General features: G+C 54.4%; 8 protein-coding genes across 8 annotated transcripts; 5 read left to right on the forward strand and 3 right to left on the reverse strand.

Moving 5' to 3' along the window:
• Positions 1-83: 83 nt before the first annotated feature.
• Positions 84-2408, forward strand: MYCGRDRAFT_105895 (Hsp70 family protein; the record flags this gene model as incomplete). Its single annotated transcript, XM_003848774.1, has 2 exons — positions 84-938; positions 996-2408. 2 exons carry the CDS (start codon positions 192-194, stop codon positions 2196-2198), a joined length of 1950 nt encoding a protein of 649 aa, XP_003848822.1.
• Positions 2409-3172: 764 nt separating this feature from the next.
• Positions 3173-3885, forward strand: MYCGRDRAFT_82331 (uncharacterized protein; the record flags this gene model as incomplete). The annotated part of the gene is made up of 4 exons (XM_003848775.1): positions 3173-3283; positions 3376-3497; positions 3561-3641; positions 3696-3885. The coding sequence occupies 2 exons, from the start codon at positions 3619-3621 to the stop codon at positions 3865-3867; spliced, it is 195 nt and encodes a 64-aa protein (XP_003848823.1).
• A 1820-nt stretch (positions 3886-5705) lies between these two features.
• MYCGRDRAFT_101384 (uncharacterized protein) lies at positions 5706-10234 on the reverse strand (the record flags this gene model as incomplete). Its single annotated transcript, XM_003849123.1, has 3 exons — positions 5706-8191; positions 9686-9689; positions 10187-10234. The coding sequence occupies 3 exons, from the start codon at positions 10232-10234 to the stop codon at positions 5706-5708; spliced, it is 2538 nt and encodes an 845-aa protein (XP_003849171.1).
• An 835-nt stretch (positions 10235-11069) lies between these two features.
• On the forward strand, positions 11070-11934 carry MYCGRDRAFT_105896 (uncharacterized protein; the record flags this gene model as incomplete). Its single annotated transcript, XM_003848776.1, has 2 exons — positions 11070-11465; positions 11524-11934. The coding sequence occupies 2 exons, from the start codon at positions 11288-11290 to the stop codon at positions 11922-11924; spliced, it is 579 nt and encodes a 192-aa protein (XP_003848824.1).
• A 1147-nt stretch (positions 11935-13081) lies between these two features.
• On the reverse strand, positions 13082-14720 carry MYCGRDRAFT_110991 (uncharacterized protein; the record flags this gene model as incomplete). Its single annotated transcript, XM_003849122.1, has 2 exons — positions 13082-14623; positions 14682-14720. The coding sequence occupies 2 exons, from the start codon at positions 14718-14720 to the stop codon at positions 13274-13276; spliced, it is 1389 nt and encodes a 462-aa protein (XP_003849170.1).
• A 716-nt stretch (positions 14721-15436) lies between these two features.
• Positions 15437-16190, forward strand: MYCGRDRAFT_25695 (uncharacterized protein; the record flags this gene model as incomplete). Its single annotated transcript, XM_003848777.1, has 2 exons — positions 15437-15807; positions 15863-16190. Coding segments are annotated over 2 exons (699 nt in total), but the record flags the coding sequence as incomplete, so codon positions are not given.
• A 247-nt stretch (positions 16191-16437) lies between these two features.
• On the forward strand, positions 16438-16983 carry MYCGRDRAFT_105901 (uncharacterized protein; the record flags this gene model as incomplete). The annotated part of the gene is made up of 1 exon (XM_003848778.1): positions 16438-16983. The coding sequence occupies one exon, from the start codon at positions 16590-16592 to the stop codon at positions 16824-16826; it is 237 nt and encodes a 78-aa protein (XP_003848826.1).
• Positions 16984-17017: 34 nt separating this feature from the next.
• Positions 17018-20180, reverse strand: MYCGRDRAFT_101387 (uncharacterized protein; the record flags this gene model as incomplete). The annotated part of the gene is made up of 8 exons (XM_003849121.1): positions 17018-17563; positions 17619-18083; positions 18134-19370; positions 19425-19502; positions 19556-19659; positions 19716-19813; positions 19868-19880; positions 19943-20180. The coding sequence occupies 8 exons, from the start codon at positions 20128-20130 to the stop codon at positions 17092-17094; spliced, it is 2655 nt and encodes an 884-aa protein (XP_003849169.1).
• Positions 20181-20571: the final 391 nt, after the last annotated feature.

Here is a 20571-nt window from a genome sequence, read left to right on the forward strand (position 1 = left end):
CAAGGCCAGGGCGGGAAGCTCTGCAAGCAGCATATCAACATTTTCCAGGCCGCTCCTTCTTTCCTTCCTGCACAAACACACATCCACCACTTCCTCACTCTTTGATACCCAACACTCAGCGCAGCTTCTTTGACACCCCAATTGCACGAGCAACACACTCCACACACACTTACGACACAACTACCTTCACCATGGCACCAGCAATCGGTATCGACTTGGGTACGACCTACTCATGTGTGGGTATCTACAGAGATGACCGCATTGAGATCATTGCCAACGACCAGGGTAACCGCACAACACCCTCGTTCGTCGCCTTCACCGACACCGAGCGCCTCATCGGTGACTCTGCAAAGAACCAAGTCGCCATGAACCCAGTCAACACAGTCTTCGACGCCAAGCGCCTGATCGGCCGGAAGTTCGACGATGCTGAGGTGCAGGCCGACATGAAGCACTTCCCATTCAAGGTCATCAACAAGGGTGGCAAGCCGGTGATGCAGGTCGAGTTCAAGGGCGAGGAGAAGCAGTTCACACCAGAGGAGATTTCATCAATGGTTCTTACCAAGATGCGCGAGACTGCGGAGGCATACCTTGGTGGCACCGTCAACAACGCCGTTGTGACTGTCCCAGCATACTTCAACGACTCGCAGCGTCAAGCAACCAAGGACGCTGGTCTCATTGCCGGCCTGAACGTCCTGCGCATCATCAACGAGCCTACCGCCGCTGCCATTGCCTACGGTCTCGACAAGAAGACTGAGGGCGAGCGCAACGTGCTCATCTTCGACTTGGGTGGTGGTACCTTCGATGTTTCCCTTCTCACCATTGAGGAGGGCATCTTCGAGGTGAAGTCCACTGCTGGAGACACTCATTTGGGAGGAGAGGACTTTGACAACCGCCTTGTCAACCACTTCGTTAACGAATTCAAGAGGAAGAATAAGAAGGCAAGTGACATTCCCTGTGTGCCCAATACCCACGAGACACATGCTAACTTTTCACAGGATCTCACATCCAACGCCCGCGCACTCCGCCGCCTGCGCACCGCTTGCGAGCGTGCGAAGCGCACTCTCTCTTCCTCCGCACAGACCTCCATCGAGATCGACTCGCTCTACGAGGGTGTCGACTTCTACACCTCCATCACCCGTGCCCGCTTCGAGGAGCTGTGCCAGGACCTCTTCCGCTCCACCATGGAGCCCGTCGAGCGCACCCTCCGCGACGCCAAGATCGACAAGTCCTCCGTCCACGAGATCGTCTTGGTCGGTGGATCCACCCGTATCCCCAAGGTCCAGAAGATGGTCTCCGACTTCTTCAACGGCAAGGAGCCCAACCGCTCCATCAACCCCGATGAGGCTGTCGCCTATGGTGCCGCCGTTCAGGCCGCCATTCTCTCCGGTGACACTTCCAGCAAGTCCACCAACGAGATCCTGCTCCTCGACGTCGCGCCGTTGTCTCTCGGTATCGAGACTGCTGGTGGTGTCATGACTCCTCTCATCAAGCGCAACACCACCATCCCCACCAAGAAGTCCGAGACTTTTTCGACCTTCTCCGACAACCAGCCCGGTGTGCTCATCCAGGTCTTCGAGGGCGAGCGTGCCCGCACGAAGGACAACAACCTCATGGGCAAGTTCGAGCTCACTGGTATCCCACCTGCTCCCCGCGGTGTTCCCCAGATCGAGGTCACCTTCGACCTTGACGCCAACGGCATCATGAACGTCTCCGCTCTCGAGAAGGGCACCGGCAAGACCAACAAGATTGTCATCACCAACGACAAGGGCCGCTTGTCCAAGGAGGAGATTGAGCGCATGTTGGCTGAGGCCGAGAAGTACAAGGACGAGGATGAGGCCGAGTCTGCCCGCATCCAGGCCAAGAACGGCCTCGAGTCGTACGCCTACTCGCTCAAGAACACCCTCTCCGACTCCAAGGTCGACGAGAAGCTCGAGGCCGGCGACAAGGAGACTCTCAAGGCCAAGATCGATGAGACCGTCACTTGGCTCGACGACAACCAGACCGCCACCAAGGACGAGTACGAGAGCACCCAGAAGGACCTCGAGTCCGTCGCCAACCCCATCATGATGAAGTTCTACGGTGGAGCTGAGGGCGGCATGCCCGGCGGTATGCCCGGCGGCGGCATGCCAGGTGGTGCTCCTGGTGGCGCCCCAGGTGCTGGTGGAGATGACGGCCCAACCGTCGAGGAGGTTGACTAAATGTCTTCGCCTTGATGCGGTTCGGTTCGAAGTCTTCCTTCTTGCTCTCTCCAGCATGGTAGCACGGCGTTTCACAAAAGGGTTTAGAGATGTTTTGTTTTTGCATGGGACTTCACCACGATGCTTATGATGGGATGGAAAAGCATCCAGCTGTAACGTAGCTCAGTTGACCTCGACAGAGGTAGCTTCAATCAAAGAATGTTCGAAAAATTGTCTTGTGCCTGCTGTCTCATGTTTTCGCGAATGTGGTCCGTCGTTGTCTTCTCTCGATGAGCTTTGGACAAGGTCTCGTTGCCATGTTGCCACATGAAATACCATTGCCATGGCCCAAGATGTTGGCGTGTCACATACGTTACGGGCACGCCTCAAAACCCGTGCAAGATAACTTACATGCACGTGTACAGGTACGCTCCCCGAACAGCTTAGAAGAATGTATCGGTCAGCTATCATGGCACTGTCATTCATGGTACATGGCCGTGTCCACAACATGTGTTGGTAACTTACGGTGACGGCTAAATAATACTGCAGGTAGTCGACATGTACGCTTAAAGAGCGGCACAGATAACTTGCCGCGACGATACCGCTCCGTGACGGAACGACCGGCGGCGTCCAGAGTGTAGTCGTCGTCTCGCGAGAGGAAGACCGCTTCCTTGCAACGTAGGGAGGCATCTTACCACTGCGGGCGTTAAAAGTCCACCATGATTCGCTCGTGAGCGCTGTCCGTCTGCTCCGTCGCTCAGGTGGACGATGATGATTTTCGTTCTCCGGGCACCGTACTCACGCAGAGAGCGTTCGATGCACTGTACGTGTGGACGCCATGCTGCAAGTCAAACGGGACAGGATGAAGCGAGTGGGACTGTTTGTACAGCAGTCATTGTATTGATGTCGTAGAGTGTGTCGAAGTGCGTTATCCCAACTCTGCAAACGCCCCTGGAAAGCGGGCGCAAAAAACAATCTCCATGGCCGAGCTTCCATCACTACAAGCTGGAAGAGGAAACCCAAAGAGCGAACATGGTCGGATCTCCCGGATATATGATTTCTTAAGCTGCTGCGATACAGAGGAGAGTGCTGTGATCACAATATTCCTACATCGGCAGCATCGAGATCAGCAAAAGGACCCTTATCGCACACACACACGTCCGGCATGGAGTGGTTGGGAGGCAACGACAAGACTTACATTGCGATCGATGCACTGCTCTTTCCATCGACAGCACCTCTAGATGCAAACACAACTCTCGCCCTGGCAATCACAGAGTGCGTTGCCAGGGCACCAACCAGACTGTTGGTGGGTGCACGGAGCTGTAAGATGTTAGTATCGATCAATTGATTGCTTTAGACCTCGTAGGCACGCTCGCAACATACTATGACACCTTGGGTATTGCCCGTCCTGAAGGCAGTCGGTCGAGGGGTAGTTGCAGCAATGGTTACCGTGACCGCAGACATCTATTCTAAGAGTTAGTAACTAGTAGAACAGAGAAACACGATCGTATAGCATACCGCCGATGCCGAGGCACTTAGCCTGTACAGCCACCGCGAAGGCGAAAGCGAGGAGGAATTGAGGAACGGAGGGCATCTTCGTAGGTATCAAAGGGCAATGTATCCGGCAATAGGTGGACGGATGTGTTGGAGGATAATCGATGTGGTGGGCGGCTGCGTCAATTTTGGCTAGGAGAGAGGGTCGGAGACGGAAGTGGGAGGAAGAAAAGAGGAAGTGGACGAAGGAGAAAGAAGTGTAATAAGTAAGAAGGAGCGAGGCCGGAAGCCCGCGTTACGGAACAGGCCTGGAAGGGAACGGCGTGCGGACCGGACAGGGTGTTGGCTGTTGGGTGTGGACAATAATAGAGCACGAGCAGGGTTACTGTCCCCGACGAATCCGAGCAACTGCGAATTCTCAAACCTGCCAAAATGTGCCCAAACAGGGCAAAAGAGACTCCATCGACTGGGACACTCAAGCGGCCGTGGGGTCCAGACGTGACCACGAATTTCAACGGACTCGTTCTTCACCAGACTCGTGCAGAGGACATCCATCCGGAAGACTTTCTCAATTCCAGAGGACACTCCGCTCATCTTTTGCATTCACCCAAACATACTCCGCACAGTCCGGACTCCGCCGCCCTTCACGAAGCGTCATCGACAACAGATTCATCTCATCCACGTCGGGCGCAAGCTCATCTCTTGCAGTCGCTCCCGCCACGTCCGAAGCCGAGTGAAATCCATATCCATCGTTCTCCTTCATAAGGCTCGCGAGTGTCCAGAAAGGCGGATCTCGGTTAGGACCATCTCCACCTCCAAGACCGACCCGCTTAAAGAATGTCCTCCTAGGATATCGACCTTTTAGTCAAGCGAGATATGATTGCTAGTCCAAGAAGAAAGAAGGTAACGGCACCGTCGAGGATTTTAACGAGAGCGGGCTATATAAGTCTCAGCCCGATACGGTCAGTGGCTGCGCTTACACATCTCCATGCTACATCTAGACGTTTAGCCGCCTACGGTGGACAAGACGGGATGAATGGAGTGGAAAGATCTTGTACGAGAGCAGCGTAGAGGCAATGGGGATTGACACAACTTTTTCATCCACGGAAACGTTCTACCTCCAAGGTTCATTTTTTGACGCAGTGACAACCTTTCGAGCAATCGCAGCGTTGCCCATGGTGGCACCAACCATAGGTCCCGCCGTCGTCGTAGCCTTCGGCGCACGCAGCTGCAAAGATGTTAGTATCGATCGATTGATTGCTTTACCCCTCGTGGGCGCGGCAACATACTGTGACACCTTTTGTGAGGCCCGTCCTGGAAGCAATCCAAGCCGGGGCTGCCGCAGCAGTTATCGGCCGAAGCGCAGATGTCTACAAGAATTAGCGACTGGTAGGACAGAGCAACAGGTATCGTATGGCGTACCGTTTACATTGCCGTTGGAGACGCACTTGGCCTGTACGGCAACCGCGAAGGCGCAAGCGAGGAGGCCTTGAAGAATGGATCGCATCTTAGTTGATGTAATCGGCGACAGGTGGAAGAATTTGTTGGATGGTATTCGATGTAGTGGGCGGCTGCGTTGATCTTGGCCAGGGGGGAATGAAGTAAGGGAGGAGAAAGGGAAAGAAGTGGACGAAGGAGGAAGAAGTGTAAGAAAGCAGGAGGGGAAGGCCGAAAATCCCGCGTCCAGGAACAGGCCTGGACTAGTATCTATCGAGGTCTGCAATCCAATCCCTACCTCACTCCCTCCAGACAGAGAGGGGTTTGACGAGGCTGAGAGTGTATCTCAGATCCACGGCGTTTGGACTCTCTGACTTCTTTGCAGACTCATCGGGGGGCAAGGAAGCACGCCGCCGCCTCGACCTGCTGCGGTTTTGGTTGCAATCCTCATTCAATGCTGTAGACCAACTCTCGCAAATCGCTGGTGTTCTCTGCCTAGCAGATCCTGTCCAATCTGAATCCAAAATGGTATCTCTTCATCCGCACATGCAAAACTCAGCCCACTCATCTGTTGATTCTGTTCCTCCTCTCGGTTCCCTAAAACTCCGTCTCCAGAATCCTCTTCATCTCCGCACTCTCCCTCTCCAATCCCTCAATGTTCTTCTGCCCCTTCGCAATCTTCCCCACAAGCCACTGCACGCGATCAATCAACTCCCTCGGCTGTTTCGGCAACTCACTCAGCAAATGCAGTTCCTGCTCCAGCTTGTCAATCGCCGAATTCTCCCCAGCGATCGCCTCGCCCAGCAACACCAGCTCCATCTTCGCGCGCAGCACGTTGTCTTGCACGAGACGCTGGAAGGCCGGGCCGTAGACTGGTTTGCCGGGTTTCACGGAATGCGGTCGGCCGTTGACGGAGGCTACGGTGATGAGTTCGGCTTGTTCGAGAGCGGCGAGCGCGCGGTCACCGTGGGACTTGAACGGCGCAGAGAGGAGGAGTTCGTTGTAGCGGAGGGTATCGTTGGCGGCGAGGTTGCGGACGAGTAGCCAGGCTTGAGCGGGCGTCCACTGTCGGGAAGAGTCGCCGTCAGAGGAAGAGGAGAGGAGAAGGTACATTTTGAGAATCTCCGAGGCGGATTGGTCGATGATCTCGCGGACGGCTTTGCGAGGCGATTCGCCGGCCTTAATCCGGCGTGCGAAAAACTCCAGATCTGTGAGACGGCCGCCGAGAAGAATCATGACTTCGTCTAGTTCTTGGAGGTCTTCGCGCTGTTGAGAGGGAGTGAGCGGTTTAGTTTCTGGGTCTGTGGGGGAGTCGCTGGGTTTGCGGGGAGTGTCGGGTGCGTCGAAGTCGAGGTGGTTGATCACGTAGCGCTTGCCGACGTCGGGTGAGCAGTCGCCCAGAGAAATTTGGCGGAAGACACGGTCGGGAAGCGCTTTGCTGAGAGATTTGGAGAAGCTCACGTCGTTGGTGAGGAAGATGACGTGGGCGATGTTGGAGGTTGTCAAGCGCGCTGCCCATTCCGCGAGTTTGTCGTAGACGAGAGCTGCGCCGGGCTCAGAGTTCTTGTGGAGGAAGTTCTCGATCACCACCACTGGACGACATTCGGGGTGAGCTTCCAAGTATTCATCCTCACCGAGTTTGTAGTCCTTGTCATCTTTCCTTCGTCCGTCAAGTGCGATGCTCTTCAACGCAGCAGATGTCTTGGTCCATATCTTCACGAGCTGGTTCTCCAAAGTCTCGCTGAAGCCAGCCTTGGATCCGGTCATACCCTGCGCCGCCAGATCCATCAACCCGGAGATGTTGTTCATCCACGAGAAGACTGGTCGGTATCCGACTTGATTTGCAGCTGATGCAATCGTCGCAGCATCGCCACGCGCCTCTTGTATCGGCTTGCAGTCTATCACCAAGACTCGGTTGGCTTCACGCTGTCGACGAAGGGCATGCTCCAAGACAAGCTCGCGTTTGCCGCTGCCTCGTGGTCCTTGGACCACAATAAAGGTGCCTGAGGACTCGATGAGCCAGGATTTGAGCTGCTCGATCTCTTCTTGTCGATCATCCCAGACCACCTGCATCCCGCCGCTTCCGTCGCCGCCATGACCGAATTGTTGCTTCGCCCTGTTGATCAGGTCCTCACCCTGCCGGCGGAACCATGCGAAAACCACATTATCCTCGATGTGGAAGGCTCGGGTAATGTGCGCTTTGATGGATAGAGTTCGAAGAGGATCAAAGATAGCAACCGTGATACTCGCGATGAGCGCTGCCAATATTGGAATCACAATACGAGGATGACTGAAAAGCCAATCTTTGATCCACCCGGCACGTTGCTTCTTCTCGTAGAGTAGACGTAGGACAGTTCCGCTCTTACCGCCTCCCTGAGCTTCCGTGACCAGGTAGCCGTGCATACAGTTCTTTGCCATGACTGCTCTTCTGCCTTGGAAGAAATCCAGGTAAGCAAATCGCGGCAAGACTTTCGAGTCAGATGGTTGCGTGACAATGTCCGAGAGCTTGCCGAACGGACGGAAAAAGCTATACAGCTGCTCCTGGCTAAGCTCAGCGACTTCCGCACCCGGCTCACTCGGGAGAAACTCGACCCGAAGCCGGCGGGAAGGATGGCGCGACAAGTCTTCCACCCATGGTTTGCCAAAGACAAGGCTGGCAGATACACCATGGAAGGGATTCCACCAGGGTCTGGCAGCGTGCTGCTTCAGATGTTGACGAACAGCCTCTGCAATAGTCTTCGAATCGCTGTTACCATCGTGACGGAATTTGAGGAATGCTCCTCCCTCTCCAAATCGAGGCAGCACTTCTACGACTTCCACGTTGCCGACTTGAGCTTCCTTGGTGGCTTTCTCAAGTACATTCGCCGGGTTCACTACAGCGTACGAGCTGCCCTGGAAGCTCGTCTCAGAGACCTTTGTGCTGTCACCTTTGCCGCCGAATTTGCGCGTGGTAGATGTGATGCGAAACAGCCATTGTAGATTTGGCGGCAGGATGGTGTTGAAGAATATGATGCCTTCCTGAGGTGCCGTTGTGATATGGCCTGTATTGTCATCGCCAGCCTCTCCACTTTGATGTCGTCTCGCTGCCAGGCTCGGCGTGAAGCGTGATCGTCCTGCTCGGCATGAGTCCAGCAGGGGACTTGCGCACCGCCGAGCTATACGGTTTGGTATCATGTTGACGTCGTGCTGCAGCCGGTAGGCTCAATCATTGATGATGCATTCTGGAACATTGGTGCTCCGTTCATGGAAATGCGCGGTCACCGACGTGAAGTTGGACGCGATGCTTGAAGCTTGGCACTAGCGTCACGTCGTGAAATTGGCACGAGCAAGAGACGGCGTCTCAAGACTCTACATATCAGTCACTTTTCACAATCCTACATCAAAGACATGGCCGTGACTCGGGTCCCTGACCAGGCGAGTACAAAGGCGTCTGCCATGTCAGCCGCGACAGGTTTCCGCCATGATCGAAGCTGCCAGGCTGCCAAGTCGAAGCACAACCACGGATGCAATATATGCGGATACGACGACTCAACGGCGATCAACCGGAAAGGATAGACTGATACAAAGACCTTCAAAACCGCTCCATCTGCGCCGTTTGAAGATCTGGGAATACGCGTTGACACGACTGGGCATCGCCTCCAAAGGAGCCTTTTGTACAAGAGTCTAGCATGACAGCATCCGCCAGTGGAAGACGCCCGCTGAAAGTAAAAGGTGAAGCGCTCAATATGGCCTGTACCATCGTCAAGGTACACAGCATAGCTGCGCGAGCACCGTCGATCACTATGGTTCATCAGGCCGGTGGTGATCACTCCGGCGTAACGACTGTCCGTGGAGCGAGCCGATGATCATCGTCCTACATTGGGAAGTTCGTTCATTGTGCAAACTCCAAAGCCGTGATCGCTAAAGAAAGATCAAAAGATACGAGCTTCAGCGGAATCAGCGCCGATTGCCTGCCATCGTCGTGTGCAGGGATAAGTCTATTATTGGGCTTTTCGCCGATGGCCTGGTCGATTTGACTTCCCCTCTTTGGCTTTTGCTCAGATACGAGCTTACTGGGATGGCCCGCTCGATCTTTCCCGCACTTACCATGAGATTGACTGTCGCAACACACTGCTGGTCCTTGTTGGCTGATCCGAAGAGTCGGCGAGGACGATTGACGCAAGGATCATGGGCTTTCAATCGTCGAAACAAGCAGCCGCGTCTCCCGACAACATGCATTGCGAAGCTGTGTAGAGCCATGGACGTTTCCTGGTGAAGCGCCATTTGCCCATAAAGAGCCGTGTGCAACCCGTCAAGTGAACTATCATCAAAGCATCTCGACAACATCATCTCCACTACAACGCACAATCAGCATTCTCAACCTACTCAATAGCCTCACATCATCACAACATCACAACAAGTCAGTCCAAGCATCGACACAAATCGCAACAATGAAGTCCGCCTGCGCCATCCTCTTCGCCGCTTTGGCTGCCGCTGTTCCAGCGCCGGCACCTCAATCTGGCGACACCTCAGGCAGCGCCATCCGCATTCTTCGCTTTGAAGGACGTCTGGACGTACCTGGCGGCTTCCTCCCTCACAGCACTGGCACCCACGTCGATGCCAATGATCTTTCCTTCTGTGAGCACATACCCTCTTGCATCCTCCCACACTGAATCCATCACTGACACAATTTCGATTCAGGGTTCGGCAAATACACCAGGACCTACTCCGAAGATCCCGTCAAGCAAGCAAACACGAATACGACCATCTTCCGCATGATCCCTGGTGACGACCAGCTTTTCCTCGACACTCAGGCAGACTACGGTCAGGCTGTCTACATCCTGCCCAGCGGCGAGCTCAAGTTCAGACTGTTCCACCCTGTCATGTGGGAAGCCAATTACGCCATCTACAAGGGCTTCGAGTTTTCTGACGGCTACTTGCGCTATGAGGGACAGGACTTCATAGCCTGCCCTCAGGGCGACCCAGAGTTGGGCAACTATTCGATCTGGGCGGCAAGCAGGACGAGGATCGTGACGGGATATGAAGCCTGTGTTGACTTCAAGTTCGAGGTCGAGGCCTCGGCATTCCCAGCTGCTTACTCCTACTATTAGGCGGGACATGAAGGGCACGGAGGCTGTGGATGACATGGAGGACGTGATATACGAAGCAAATGATGGGAATGGAGAAATTGGATGACTAAGACCGCTCGGTCACTCAAAAAGCAAAAAAAAAATACACTGTCGTTACCAAATCTGTGCTCAGGATATGGCGTCACCAATTCTTTCATCATCTGCTGAGATCTTCAAAGGGATCGACTGTTGTTCGTCTAAATCAACGACAGCATGCACGCCTGCTTCCACTGTTCAGAGCTCGGACCGCCGAACTTCACAGTGAACAAAGTCAGTTACAGCCGGTCAGCGCATCGGAGTGCCGCCCGTTCGAAATCGGCACGAGCCCAAATGCCTGTGTTCAAAGAAATGAACCAATCGAGGTATGGCGATCACCTAACTTCCCGAAGTGGACGGCACTCCGACACGCTGCACAATACGAGCGTCAGCTCTCATGCTGTCCCACCAAGGCTTCGATCGGTATCAAATGCCCTACGAGTGTGTAGTCAGAGCTGCAGGTCGTACAAAAAGTCGATCTCACACGAGGGTATCTGCGGAGGTGCGAGAACATATACATGGGTCGACCCTGACCTCCATGCTATTTGTATGCTCCGCGCTAATCTGCAGGTGAACCCGGTTCCTCCACTTTTACTCCATCATTCACGAGGCTACAGGGAGATCTGCCTCGTATTCCGCACAGGCTTAATCTCTTTCAAGCAATGGCAGGACGGCGCTCAGTCCGTAGAGACAGATTTGGCGCTCTTCAGAGGGTCTAGACGGCTTTGAGAGTGCTCACACTTCCCGCACCCTCCGAAAGCATGGGCTCATGGTCTTCGCCCATGCCAACGACAAGGATCATGAGTTGGCCAGCGGCCAAAATTAGCAACTCGAGTCCGGACGGACAGCACAGCGACTGCCGGTAGTGAGGGAACTGGACGCTTGGAAAGAAGATTCGCCATCGTGCTCAAGCCATGGTGTAAAGGTCCTCGCGCAGCGCCTCTCAGGACTCTTCAATAATCAACAGCTTACATTCAAAAAGCAAAAACACATTCAAAACACACATCTTTCCTGAGCAGACCACCAACCGCAACAATGAAGACTGCTTGTGCCCTCCTCTTCGCTGCCGTGGCCGCCGCTGGCCCGATCCGTGCGATTCCGCCGGGTACAACATTCGATCCCCTCCCAGACGCCCCTCTCAACTTCACTGCAACCGCCCTTTACGTGGGTGGCGACCTCGGCTTCCCGATCAATGCCAACGACAAGAGATTCTGTAAGCCTGCTCGCTCCATTGTCTTCCGCCCGCAGCTCGCCACTAACACACTTTCCAGGGATCGGCAAAGACACCAGGACCTTCTCCGAAGAGCAAGACAAACAAGCCAACACCGACAAGACCATCTTCTCCTTCGCAGAAGGCACGGGTCAGCTCAATCTCGATGTCAATGTGCCCGGCGGCCAGAGGGTCTACGTCAGAGACGATGGCCAGCTGCGATTTGTTGAGGCACACCGCCTCCGCACTGACGGCCACGCGACCTTCACTGGCTTTGAAATTGGAGACGGTGCCCTGTTGAAGTTCGAAGCGCAAGATTGGATAATGTGCCCAAAGGAATACGGAAGCTCCGAGTTCAAGGTGTGGGCGGCGAGCAGAGTCCAGGATCTCAAGGAGGGCTGTGTTAGATTCGAGTGGCAGAACGACTACACCAGATATCCGGAAGCTTGGGCGTACTACTAGAGTCCTCTCGAGAGATCGACGCGGCTCGGTGAACTGCCGTTCTGGAATTGATGTGTGTGGTGAATGACTTGCAGGAAATCCCGATGGCTGCATGAGCGATTGTGTATATGAAACGGCAGCAATTTGAATGGCAGACTCTTCGTGACTTTCTTTTCCTTCCTCCCAGTCGTGCGAATAAAGGTCGTCTTGGTACCATACCTCCGTGCTTCCGCTCAAACTGCACCATCCAAGCCAACCGAGCGATACCTGTACGGCGAAAGTTGCGCGGACAATCGGGGATATGTGCATCGGGATCGTTGGTCTCACGGTCTGTCTGGTCGGCAATGTGTCTCTACGCTTTCTTATGAAATGCACCGCACGAGGTGGGCTTGATTGGGTCAGTTTGGCGTGTTGCAGTTTGAGGGGAGAGATGGAGGTACGATTGTATGATCAGCACTGCCGCGGACGCGCACATGATTCTTGCCCGATGTTTGACCTTGAGCCTAGCACAGGCGATTCAAGCCAGAGGTTGTCATTAAGCCGACATGACCTCAGTCATCAGTCGCACCCAGCAGTAGGATGAAACCGAACGCCGACATGTACACATTCGGATGTCCCCAACCCATATAACCACAGGACGACAGCTGGAATGTCCTTCGCAGCGATAGCAGAGCTCCTCATCTATGGCTGTGGACCGAGGATAGCATCCAGTGGAGAGAGGATGTAGTGTTGTAGTAAGGACTCGGGGCGGGGCTCGTTCTGACTGTGTCGACGATTCCGGCATTGGCCCAAGCCCACGAAGAGCCAAAGTGCGGGTACGGCGAAATGTATGAGGTGGACTGGCGGGAGACAGAGCTCTAGGAGGACAATCGTGGACACCCATCCCAGAAATGGGAATGGCCATATACCTTGCAGCATTGTGATTTGGGTATCCGGCTGGAAGAGAGGAGGCTATTGATCGCAGTGGGGCTTCTCGAGGCTGTCGGATCTGTCTCGATGTTCAGTCTGCTGCAATTGAGGAGCCACGTCCAGCTGTAAAAAAAGGACGAAGGTCTTCTCAAGGAGGTTTGAAGGATGCGAAGGAAGCGGTAGAACTGCCGATCTTTACTGATTCGGTCTGTGTTAAGAAAGCATATGGCAAATGCATGTGGAGATATCGACTGTCCTTTGCTGTCAGGCGAACTTGAATGAACGAACAGCAACGACATCAGAGTTTCGGAGGCTGAAGAGCAATGGACAAAGAGGAGTCAAGTCGAATTTGAATCCTTCGCAGGGATCGCTTCCTTGAAATGTACATCGTACAATCCTGTGGTATGGCACATGACGCCCGAATATGATACACTGAGCACCACCCATGCCAGGAGACACGCTCATCTCCTTCGTAGATACCAGTTGAATCCCAGCGCCATCGTTTCTGCTGAAAAAGGAGTTGGAACCTCCGCAAGCCCAGGTCGCGCAACAGGATGCCGCAGGTAGACCGCCGAGCAAATATTCTGGTTGACTTCCAAATATCTCGGTATGAACGCAAATGCACTCATGAACTCTCGTGGTTCCCAGGGTGTCGCATATGGCTTTGATTGATCAATTGGATTTGCGCGAGCTCGTTCCAGGGCGGCGTGAAGAAGCTCGGCGTCCTTTCGTGCGCGATTGGCGTTCTCTTTTATCGACTGTGCAGGTGTTTCGCTTGATGCTGCTGCATCTGTCACTTCCGTGCTTGCAGGGTTCTCGCTTTGTGGCACGGAATCCTGTGGTACTTTCGTCAAGATCTCGGCCAATGTGGTCTCCAGCCCTTCGAGTGTTGCCTCTGTCTCAGACTCCTCCGTCTTTCTGAGCTTGGCAAATACTGTCTTGACCTGGCGAGTGAAGTTTCGTAGTTCAATCTTGCTCTTGCCGGACAAATCGCGCTTTGAGTCGGCCAGAATGACTTTGGCACGCTTCATTAATGCTCGAAGCTCTGTGCCGTAATTTGTCTTTGGATCCACAACAGCCACGCCGTCCCCAGGTGATGCACCATCCTCGAGCTCCTCCGCATCAACGTCTTCCTCCATGGCATCCTCCGCCTCTTGCTCCCTTCTTCGCGATCTCTGCTCGTTGGTCTCCTCCTCCCGCTCCTGCCGCTTCAAGTACGCCCGCTGAACCTCCAGATTTGATCTGTTATCGTCCTTCTTCATCTTCCGTGCTCCAGTGGCGAATAGAACCATGTCTGGCTCGACCGAGAACATGTCGCCCGGGTTTAGTTGGTATCCAGGATATTTCATCTTCTTCCCGTTGACTTTGACGAATCCATGCACGACAAATTGACGGGCCTGCCGCGTTGAGCTTGCGAACAGAGCACGAAATATGGACGTGTCTAGCCGCCGCTCTAGAGGGTGAAATGTCATGTGCATGTAAGGCGTCTTCTGGTTGGCCCTGTTGCGTGCCGCGCCTGTTCGAGCGTCCTGCTCTTCGACTGGGCTCTTCTCAACTCCCATTCCTCGTCCCTTTGCCATCTCGCTACCGTCCTCTTTCGCCAGATATCGATGATCCATCGGAACCACTGCCGGTAATCGCCTGTCGAACATCCGTGTCCACGTGCCCTCACGAACATCGGGATTGTGATATGATCGCAGCATACTTTTGGCCGCCCATTTTTGCTGGAAGAAGGTCTTATTTGATGCGGGGGGTGTTGTGACTCGTGTGAGGTTGTAAAGGTTCCATTTTGACCAATCTTGACGGAGTTTCTGTGAGCATGTCGGTCAGCGGTGATGGCAGTGTGGAACCGCATCGAATATTGCTCACAGGACGCTTCAGCGCATGAAAGCGCTTTGTGCGAGGCATTGCGCGAGGAGGAGATGCTGATGAGGAACGAGGCAATTCTTCGTGTACTCCTCTTGACATGTAATGTGAGGTCCATCGTCTCCTCCGCGGGCTTAGTCATTCGACTTTTCCTGCGATTCGCGAAACTCAACTTGGCGGGGTGCTTTCCTCGAGCTCGAATTTTCCGAAACTCCGCCATTCACTCACGGTCACACATTGCTCATATCTCTACTTCACTCTCTGTCACATGCGCGGTGACTCCTTCTGATCTCCGCCGGTCATATAAATCCTTCAATCCTTCATCGACACCATCAACCCAAATCTTTCAATCATAAACCACACACATCATGGCCGAAGCTTCAGCTGCTGAGCCGCAGACCGCTCCAGTCGCCGAGAGCAGCAAGCCCACCGAGTCTACCAACGACAACAGCAACGGAGACGCCAAGGCGCCCAGCAACGATGTGAAGACTTCCGAGGGCAGCGGCAAGCAAAATGGCAACGATGAGGACAAATTCGAGCGATACGAGGACAAGCGCGACAGCCGTGACAGCCGTGACCACCGTGACAACCGTGACCGCGATGGAGGACGTCGCGGCGGTGGTCGCGGCCGCGGTGATAGCAGAGGGCGTGGTGGTGGACGTGGACGTGGTGGCGGGAATGGAGGAGGACGTGGACGTGGTGGAGGTAACTGGCGCGGTCGCAGCGGCGTGAAGACTGCCTTCGAGCGCAAGGAAGAGAGCAATGATGCTGGAGAGATCCGTCGCCAGGTCGAGTTCTACTTCTCCGACTCCAACTTGCCATGCGACGCATTCCTCCTCGCCGAGACTGGCGGCCACGCCAACAAGCCAATTCCTATCAAGACCATCCACAACTTCAAGCGCATGCGTCACTTCCAGCCATTCAGCGCTGTAGTCGACGCTATCAAAGGCAGCGACTTCCTCGAGGTCAACGACAAGGATGAGGTCTTCCGCAAGGAGCCGCTGGATAGCAAGTTCACCGACGACCCTAAGGAGAACGACAAGCTTCTTACGTCGGTCAGCATGGGACGCAGCATCTATGCCAAAGGGTTCGGTGAAGAGACTGATAGCAGCGCTTTCGACATTGAAGAGTGAGTCTTATCAGCTTCTTATTCCTTGCGAGGTTTCACACTGACAACGACGCAGATTCTTTTCGCCATACGGTGTTCGCTCCGTCCGTCTCCGCCGCCAGCAGGACGGCACCTTCAAGGGCTCCGTGTTCGTTGAGTTCCAGGACGAGGCTGCAGCCACCCAATTCCTCGAGATGGAGGAGAAGCCCAAGTACAACGACAAGGAGCTCTTGACCATGAGCAAGAGGCAGTACGTCGACACAAAGGTCAATGCCATTCACGAAGGCACCGTGCAGCCAAGATCTCCTAAGCAGTGGGGCAACAACCGTGAGAACCGTCGCGGCGGTGATCGTGGAGGTCGTGGTCGTGGTCGTGGTGACCGCCGCGATCGTGGCGATCGTCGTGGCTCATTTGACTACGGCAAGCGCAAGCGCGACGGCGACGATGCCGATGATGGCGAAGATGCGGACAACTGGAAGCAGCGCCGCGAGAAGTTCCAGAAGGGCAATGACGGCTCAAATAAGGCGCCACCCAAGGATGGCGAGGAGGCGCCACAGGACAAGGAAGTGAAGGCTGAGACCAAGAAGGAGACTGAGACCGAGGCCGGTGCCGCTCCGAAGGAAGAGGCTGCTCCCAAAGAGGAGGCTGCTCCTGCCCCATCTGAGGCTCCAGCTACTACAGAGGCTAGAAAGGAGATCGAGGAGGCAAATGCTTAGAAGGCAGAGTCTTCCGAGGTCAAACTTGAGCCTGCTACTAGCGACGAGCCCAAGGTTGGCGATGGCGGCGACAAGACCGAAGTGAAGATGGAAGATGCTGTTGCAGAGATCGAGAACGATGCGGGCAATGTCAAGGCCATGCCCGAGGCTCAGTTCGAGGCTGAGAGCGCTCCGATCAAGGAGGAACCGATGAAGGATGCTCCCGTCGTCGAGGAAGCCAGCGACCAGACCGTTGAGGCTGCAGCTATCGGCACCACTGACGCTGTCCCAGAAGAGATTGAAGGCGACAAGACCGAAGATTCCGTGGTTGAGAACCCTTCTTGAAGCATTATATGGCGTTTACAGGAGCAGTTTTGGCCTGGGGTTGGCAAAAAAGCGTTTGGCCACTGGAATACGCAGAGGCATTTGTCCTTGATGAGCAAACATCTCAAGTGAGGTTGTTACAATGGGCTCTGTGCTTCTATTATCACGCAATGAGAATCACCATTCACTACATGTCACTCGTGCCGTACCGTCATGTCGTTGCTCTATTTCATGCTACATCGACCCATTACGAACTTTTCACCCGTCCATCTCTCATCAAACTCATCTAGTCCTTCGGAGCCAACGGCTCCACATTCCAGATCATCTCCGCATACTCATCAATGCAGCGATCACTGCTGAAGAAGCCCATCCTTGCCACACTCGTAATCGTCTTCGTCAACCACTCCTCCTGGTTCTTGTACGCCTCATCAATCAACTTCTGCGTATCAACGTAGCTCTTGAAATCGTCCGAGACCAGGTAGTAGTCGCCGTGGTCTACAATCGAGTTGACCAACGCGGAGAACTGGCCAGCGTCGCCGAAAGTGCCCTCCCTGATGGTGTCGAACACCTTCTTGAGCATGGGGTCGAGGTGGAATTCGGAGTACTGGTGGGCGTGGCGAAGGTCCTCTACGTCCTCGGAGAGGTTGCCGAAGAGGAAGATGTTGTCTTCGCCGACTTCGCGGGTGATTTCGATGTTGGCGCCGTCGCAGGTGCCGATGATGAGACCACCGTTGAGGACGAATTTCATGTTGGAGGTACTGTTGGAGTCTCGAGGTTAGTGGATGATGATAAAGATTGGACTGGAAGACATACCCTGAGGCTTCCGTGCCGGCGGTGGAGATGTGCTCGGAGATGTCGCTGGCGGGAACGATGATCTCGGCCTTGGAGACGTTGTAATCGCCCAAGAACACCACCTTGAGCAAGTCGCCGATGTCTTTGTCGCTGTTGACAACGTCGGACACTTTGTTGATCAGGTGGATGACGGTCTTGGCCATCCAGTATCCTGGAGCGGCCTTGCCACCAAAGATGCTCACACGCGGCTGCACCTTCTTGCGCTCCTCGGGAGACATCGCCTTCAGCTCGAGGTAGCGGTGAATCACACCGAAGATGTTCATCTGTTGACGCTTGTACTCGTGAATACGCTTGACTTGAATGTCGAACAGGCTGGCGGGATTGATGGAGATGCCGTTGTTCTCCTTGATGTACTTCGCAAGGCGAAGCTTGTTGGCGTACTTGATCTCTTGGAACTCCTTGCGGAACTCCTTATCATCAACATAGCTGCGGATTGTTAGCTTAGTACACGAGCATCTCCGTGAGTCTCGACCTACGATTCGATCTTGTGAAGCAGGGTCAGGTCGCGGAGGAATTCGTGGCCACCGAGCTTGCTGGCGATGAGCTCAGACAGTCTCGGGTTGGCCTGGTGCAGCCATCTTCGCGGTGTGATGCCGTTGGTGACGTTGGTGAACTTGTCAGGACCATAGATCTTGACGAAGTCCTTGAAAATGGTGGTCTTGATCAAGTCGGAGTGCAGCTCAGCGACACCATTGACCTTGTGGCTTCCAATAAGAGCCAAGTAAGCCATGCGGACCATCTTTGGCTGCGACTCCTCGATGATCGAGACACGTCCAAGCATGTCGCGCTCCTTGGGGAAGTTGCGCTCAACGAATTGGAGGAAGTTGGCGTTGATCTCGTAGATGATCTGGAGATGGCGAGGAAGCAAGTGCTGAACAAGCGGCACAGACCACTTCTCGAGCGCCTCCGGAAGGACAGTGTGGTTCGTGTATCCAAAAGTCTTCTGCACAATGCTCCAAGCCTCGTCCCATTCCAGACCTTCCTGGTCGATGAGAATACGCTGCAGTTCAGGAATGGCAAGAGTCGGGTGGGTGTCGTTGAGTTGAATAGCGACCTGGTTGGGGAACTCCTTCCACGCCTTCTTCGACTTCTTGAAGCGACGAACGATATCGTAGAGCGAAGCGGCGCACCAGAAGTACTGCTGCTTCAGGCGGAGCTCCTTTCCTCGCTCAAGGCTGTCGTTGGGGTACAGCACGGCCGAGATGGTCTCAGCACGTTGCTGGTCGGCAACGGAAGCCTCGTACTCGCCCGAGTTGAATTTGGTGAAGTCAAACTCGCCGTGAGAAGCCTTGCTGGACCACAGACGGAGGTTGTTGGTTGTCTTCGTGCCGTAACCTGGTACTGGAGCATCGTACGCAACCGCAGTGACGATTTCACCATTCTCCCAAACGCTGACCTGCTTGCCGCTCTCATCTGTGTACTTTCTCACATTGCCGTAGAACTGAATGTCTACGGTGACATCGTGACGAGGGAACTCCCATGGGTTGAAGTCGAGCCAGTAGTCGGGAATCTCGACCTGGTATCCATCCACAATCTCTTGCTTGAAAATGCCATATCGGTAGCGAAGGGCGTAACCCCAGGCCGGGTAGTTGAGGGTGGCGAGAGAGTCGAGGAAGCAGGCGGCGAGACGTCCGAGACCACCGTTTCCGAGAGCCGCGTCGCGCTCCTGAGAAATGAGGTCCTCCATGCGGAAGCCGAGATCTTGAACACCCGCTGAAGAAGTTGTCAGCTTCCGCTAAATGTGCATGCTCGTCCAATGCTTCTTACCAACGGCCACATCCTTCATTCCAGTGTTCAACATAGCATTGTCGAGAGCTCGGCCCATCAAGAACTCGAGAGACAAGTCTGCGGAATTGTCAGCAATTGCGCCTCAATGTAAGCCCAGAGGCCGGTCTTACAGTAGACACGCTTGGGATCAGCGTAAGTCTGATTCTGCTGTGTCTTGTTCCACTCAATGACCAAGCGATCACGGAAAGCCAATGCTGTTCCAGAGTACGCCGCTCTGTACGCCATGTCAGCCGCAGCCTCTCTCGTCTCATTGTCCACGAGTGTCCTCACGCCTCATCGCAGTTGAACAGCGAACGTGCGAGCGTGGTCTCAATGTGTCTCACAGCCTCCTTGCCAAAGTCTTCCTTGGTCGTGAATTCGTTGGCCGACTGCTCATGCTGTCAGTCCTGCTCTTTATATCACTGGTATCGACCGTCACGTACGTATTTCCTCCATCTACGCATCGAACGTCAGTACAATTCTCCCACGATCTCTCTTCGGCTCATGAGAGTACGTACGCTTCTCTCTGTGGCTCTGGAATGCTCGCCTCGACGCTCTTGATCTCAGACGGACCAAATCCCGTCACAGTACGCTTGTGCTTGGGACGCGACATGCCCGCAGGTCCAATGGGTCCCTGGAAGTCGGTGATGGGAGCGGAGGAGCTGGGCTTCCGCTCACGAGGTGTAGATTTGTCCGCAGATGCCATGTTGATGGTGATGGCAGTGCAGTGATGTGATGTGGGAGGAGAATGTTCGTGCGATGGAAGAAAGGGAGGAAACAGAGGGACGGTGAGCAGACAACAATGGCCTGGTACCTTGCCGTAGCTCAACCACTGTTCAACCACTCGGAGGAGCGAGGGCTAGCAAAGCTTGTGGAGGGGAAAATGGAGTGCAGCATGTGAAGTGTGGGACACGCGGGGTAGATGCTCTATTTTCGGGGGTGACGGGAGACATGGACTTATTCAGCCTCACGACGAGTTATGAGTTTATGATCAATCGATGCCTTGCATGTGAAAGTGCTTCTAGTGGTCATTATGCGTCAAGTGAATGCATGTGCTACTGCTGTCTAAGGTAGTCGTCCTCGATCGAGCAAGATACGGGTCCGTTTCCTCACACTCCATCTTCTGTGTGAAGACGTTCTTGCGGGG

Source organism: Zymoseptoria tritici, chromosome 10, assembly GCF_000219625.1.
Source record: "Zymoseptoria tritici IPO323 chromosome 10, whole genome shotgun sequence".
Taxonomy (NCBI): domain Eukaryota; kingdom Fungi; phylum Ascomycota; class Dothideomycetes; order Mycosphaerellales; family Mycosphaerellaceae; genus Zymoseptoria; species Zymoseptoria tritici.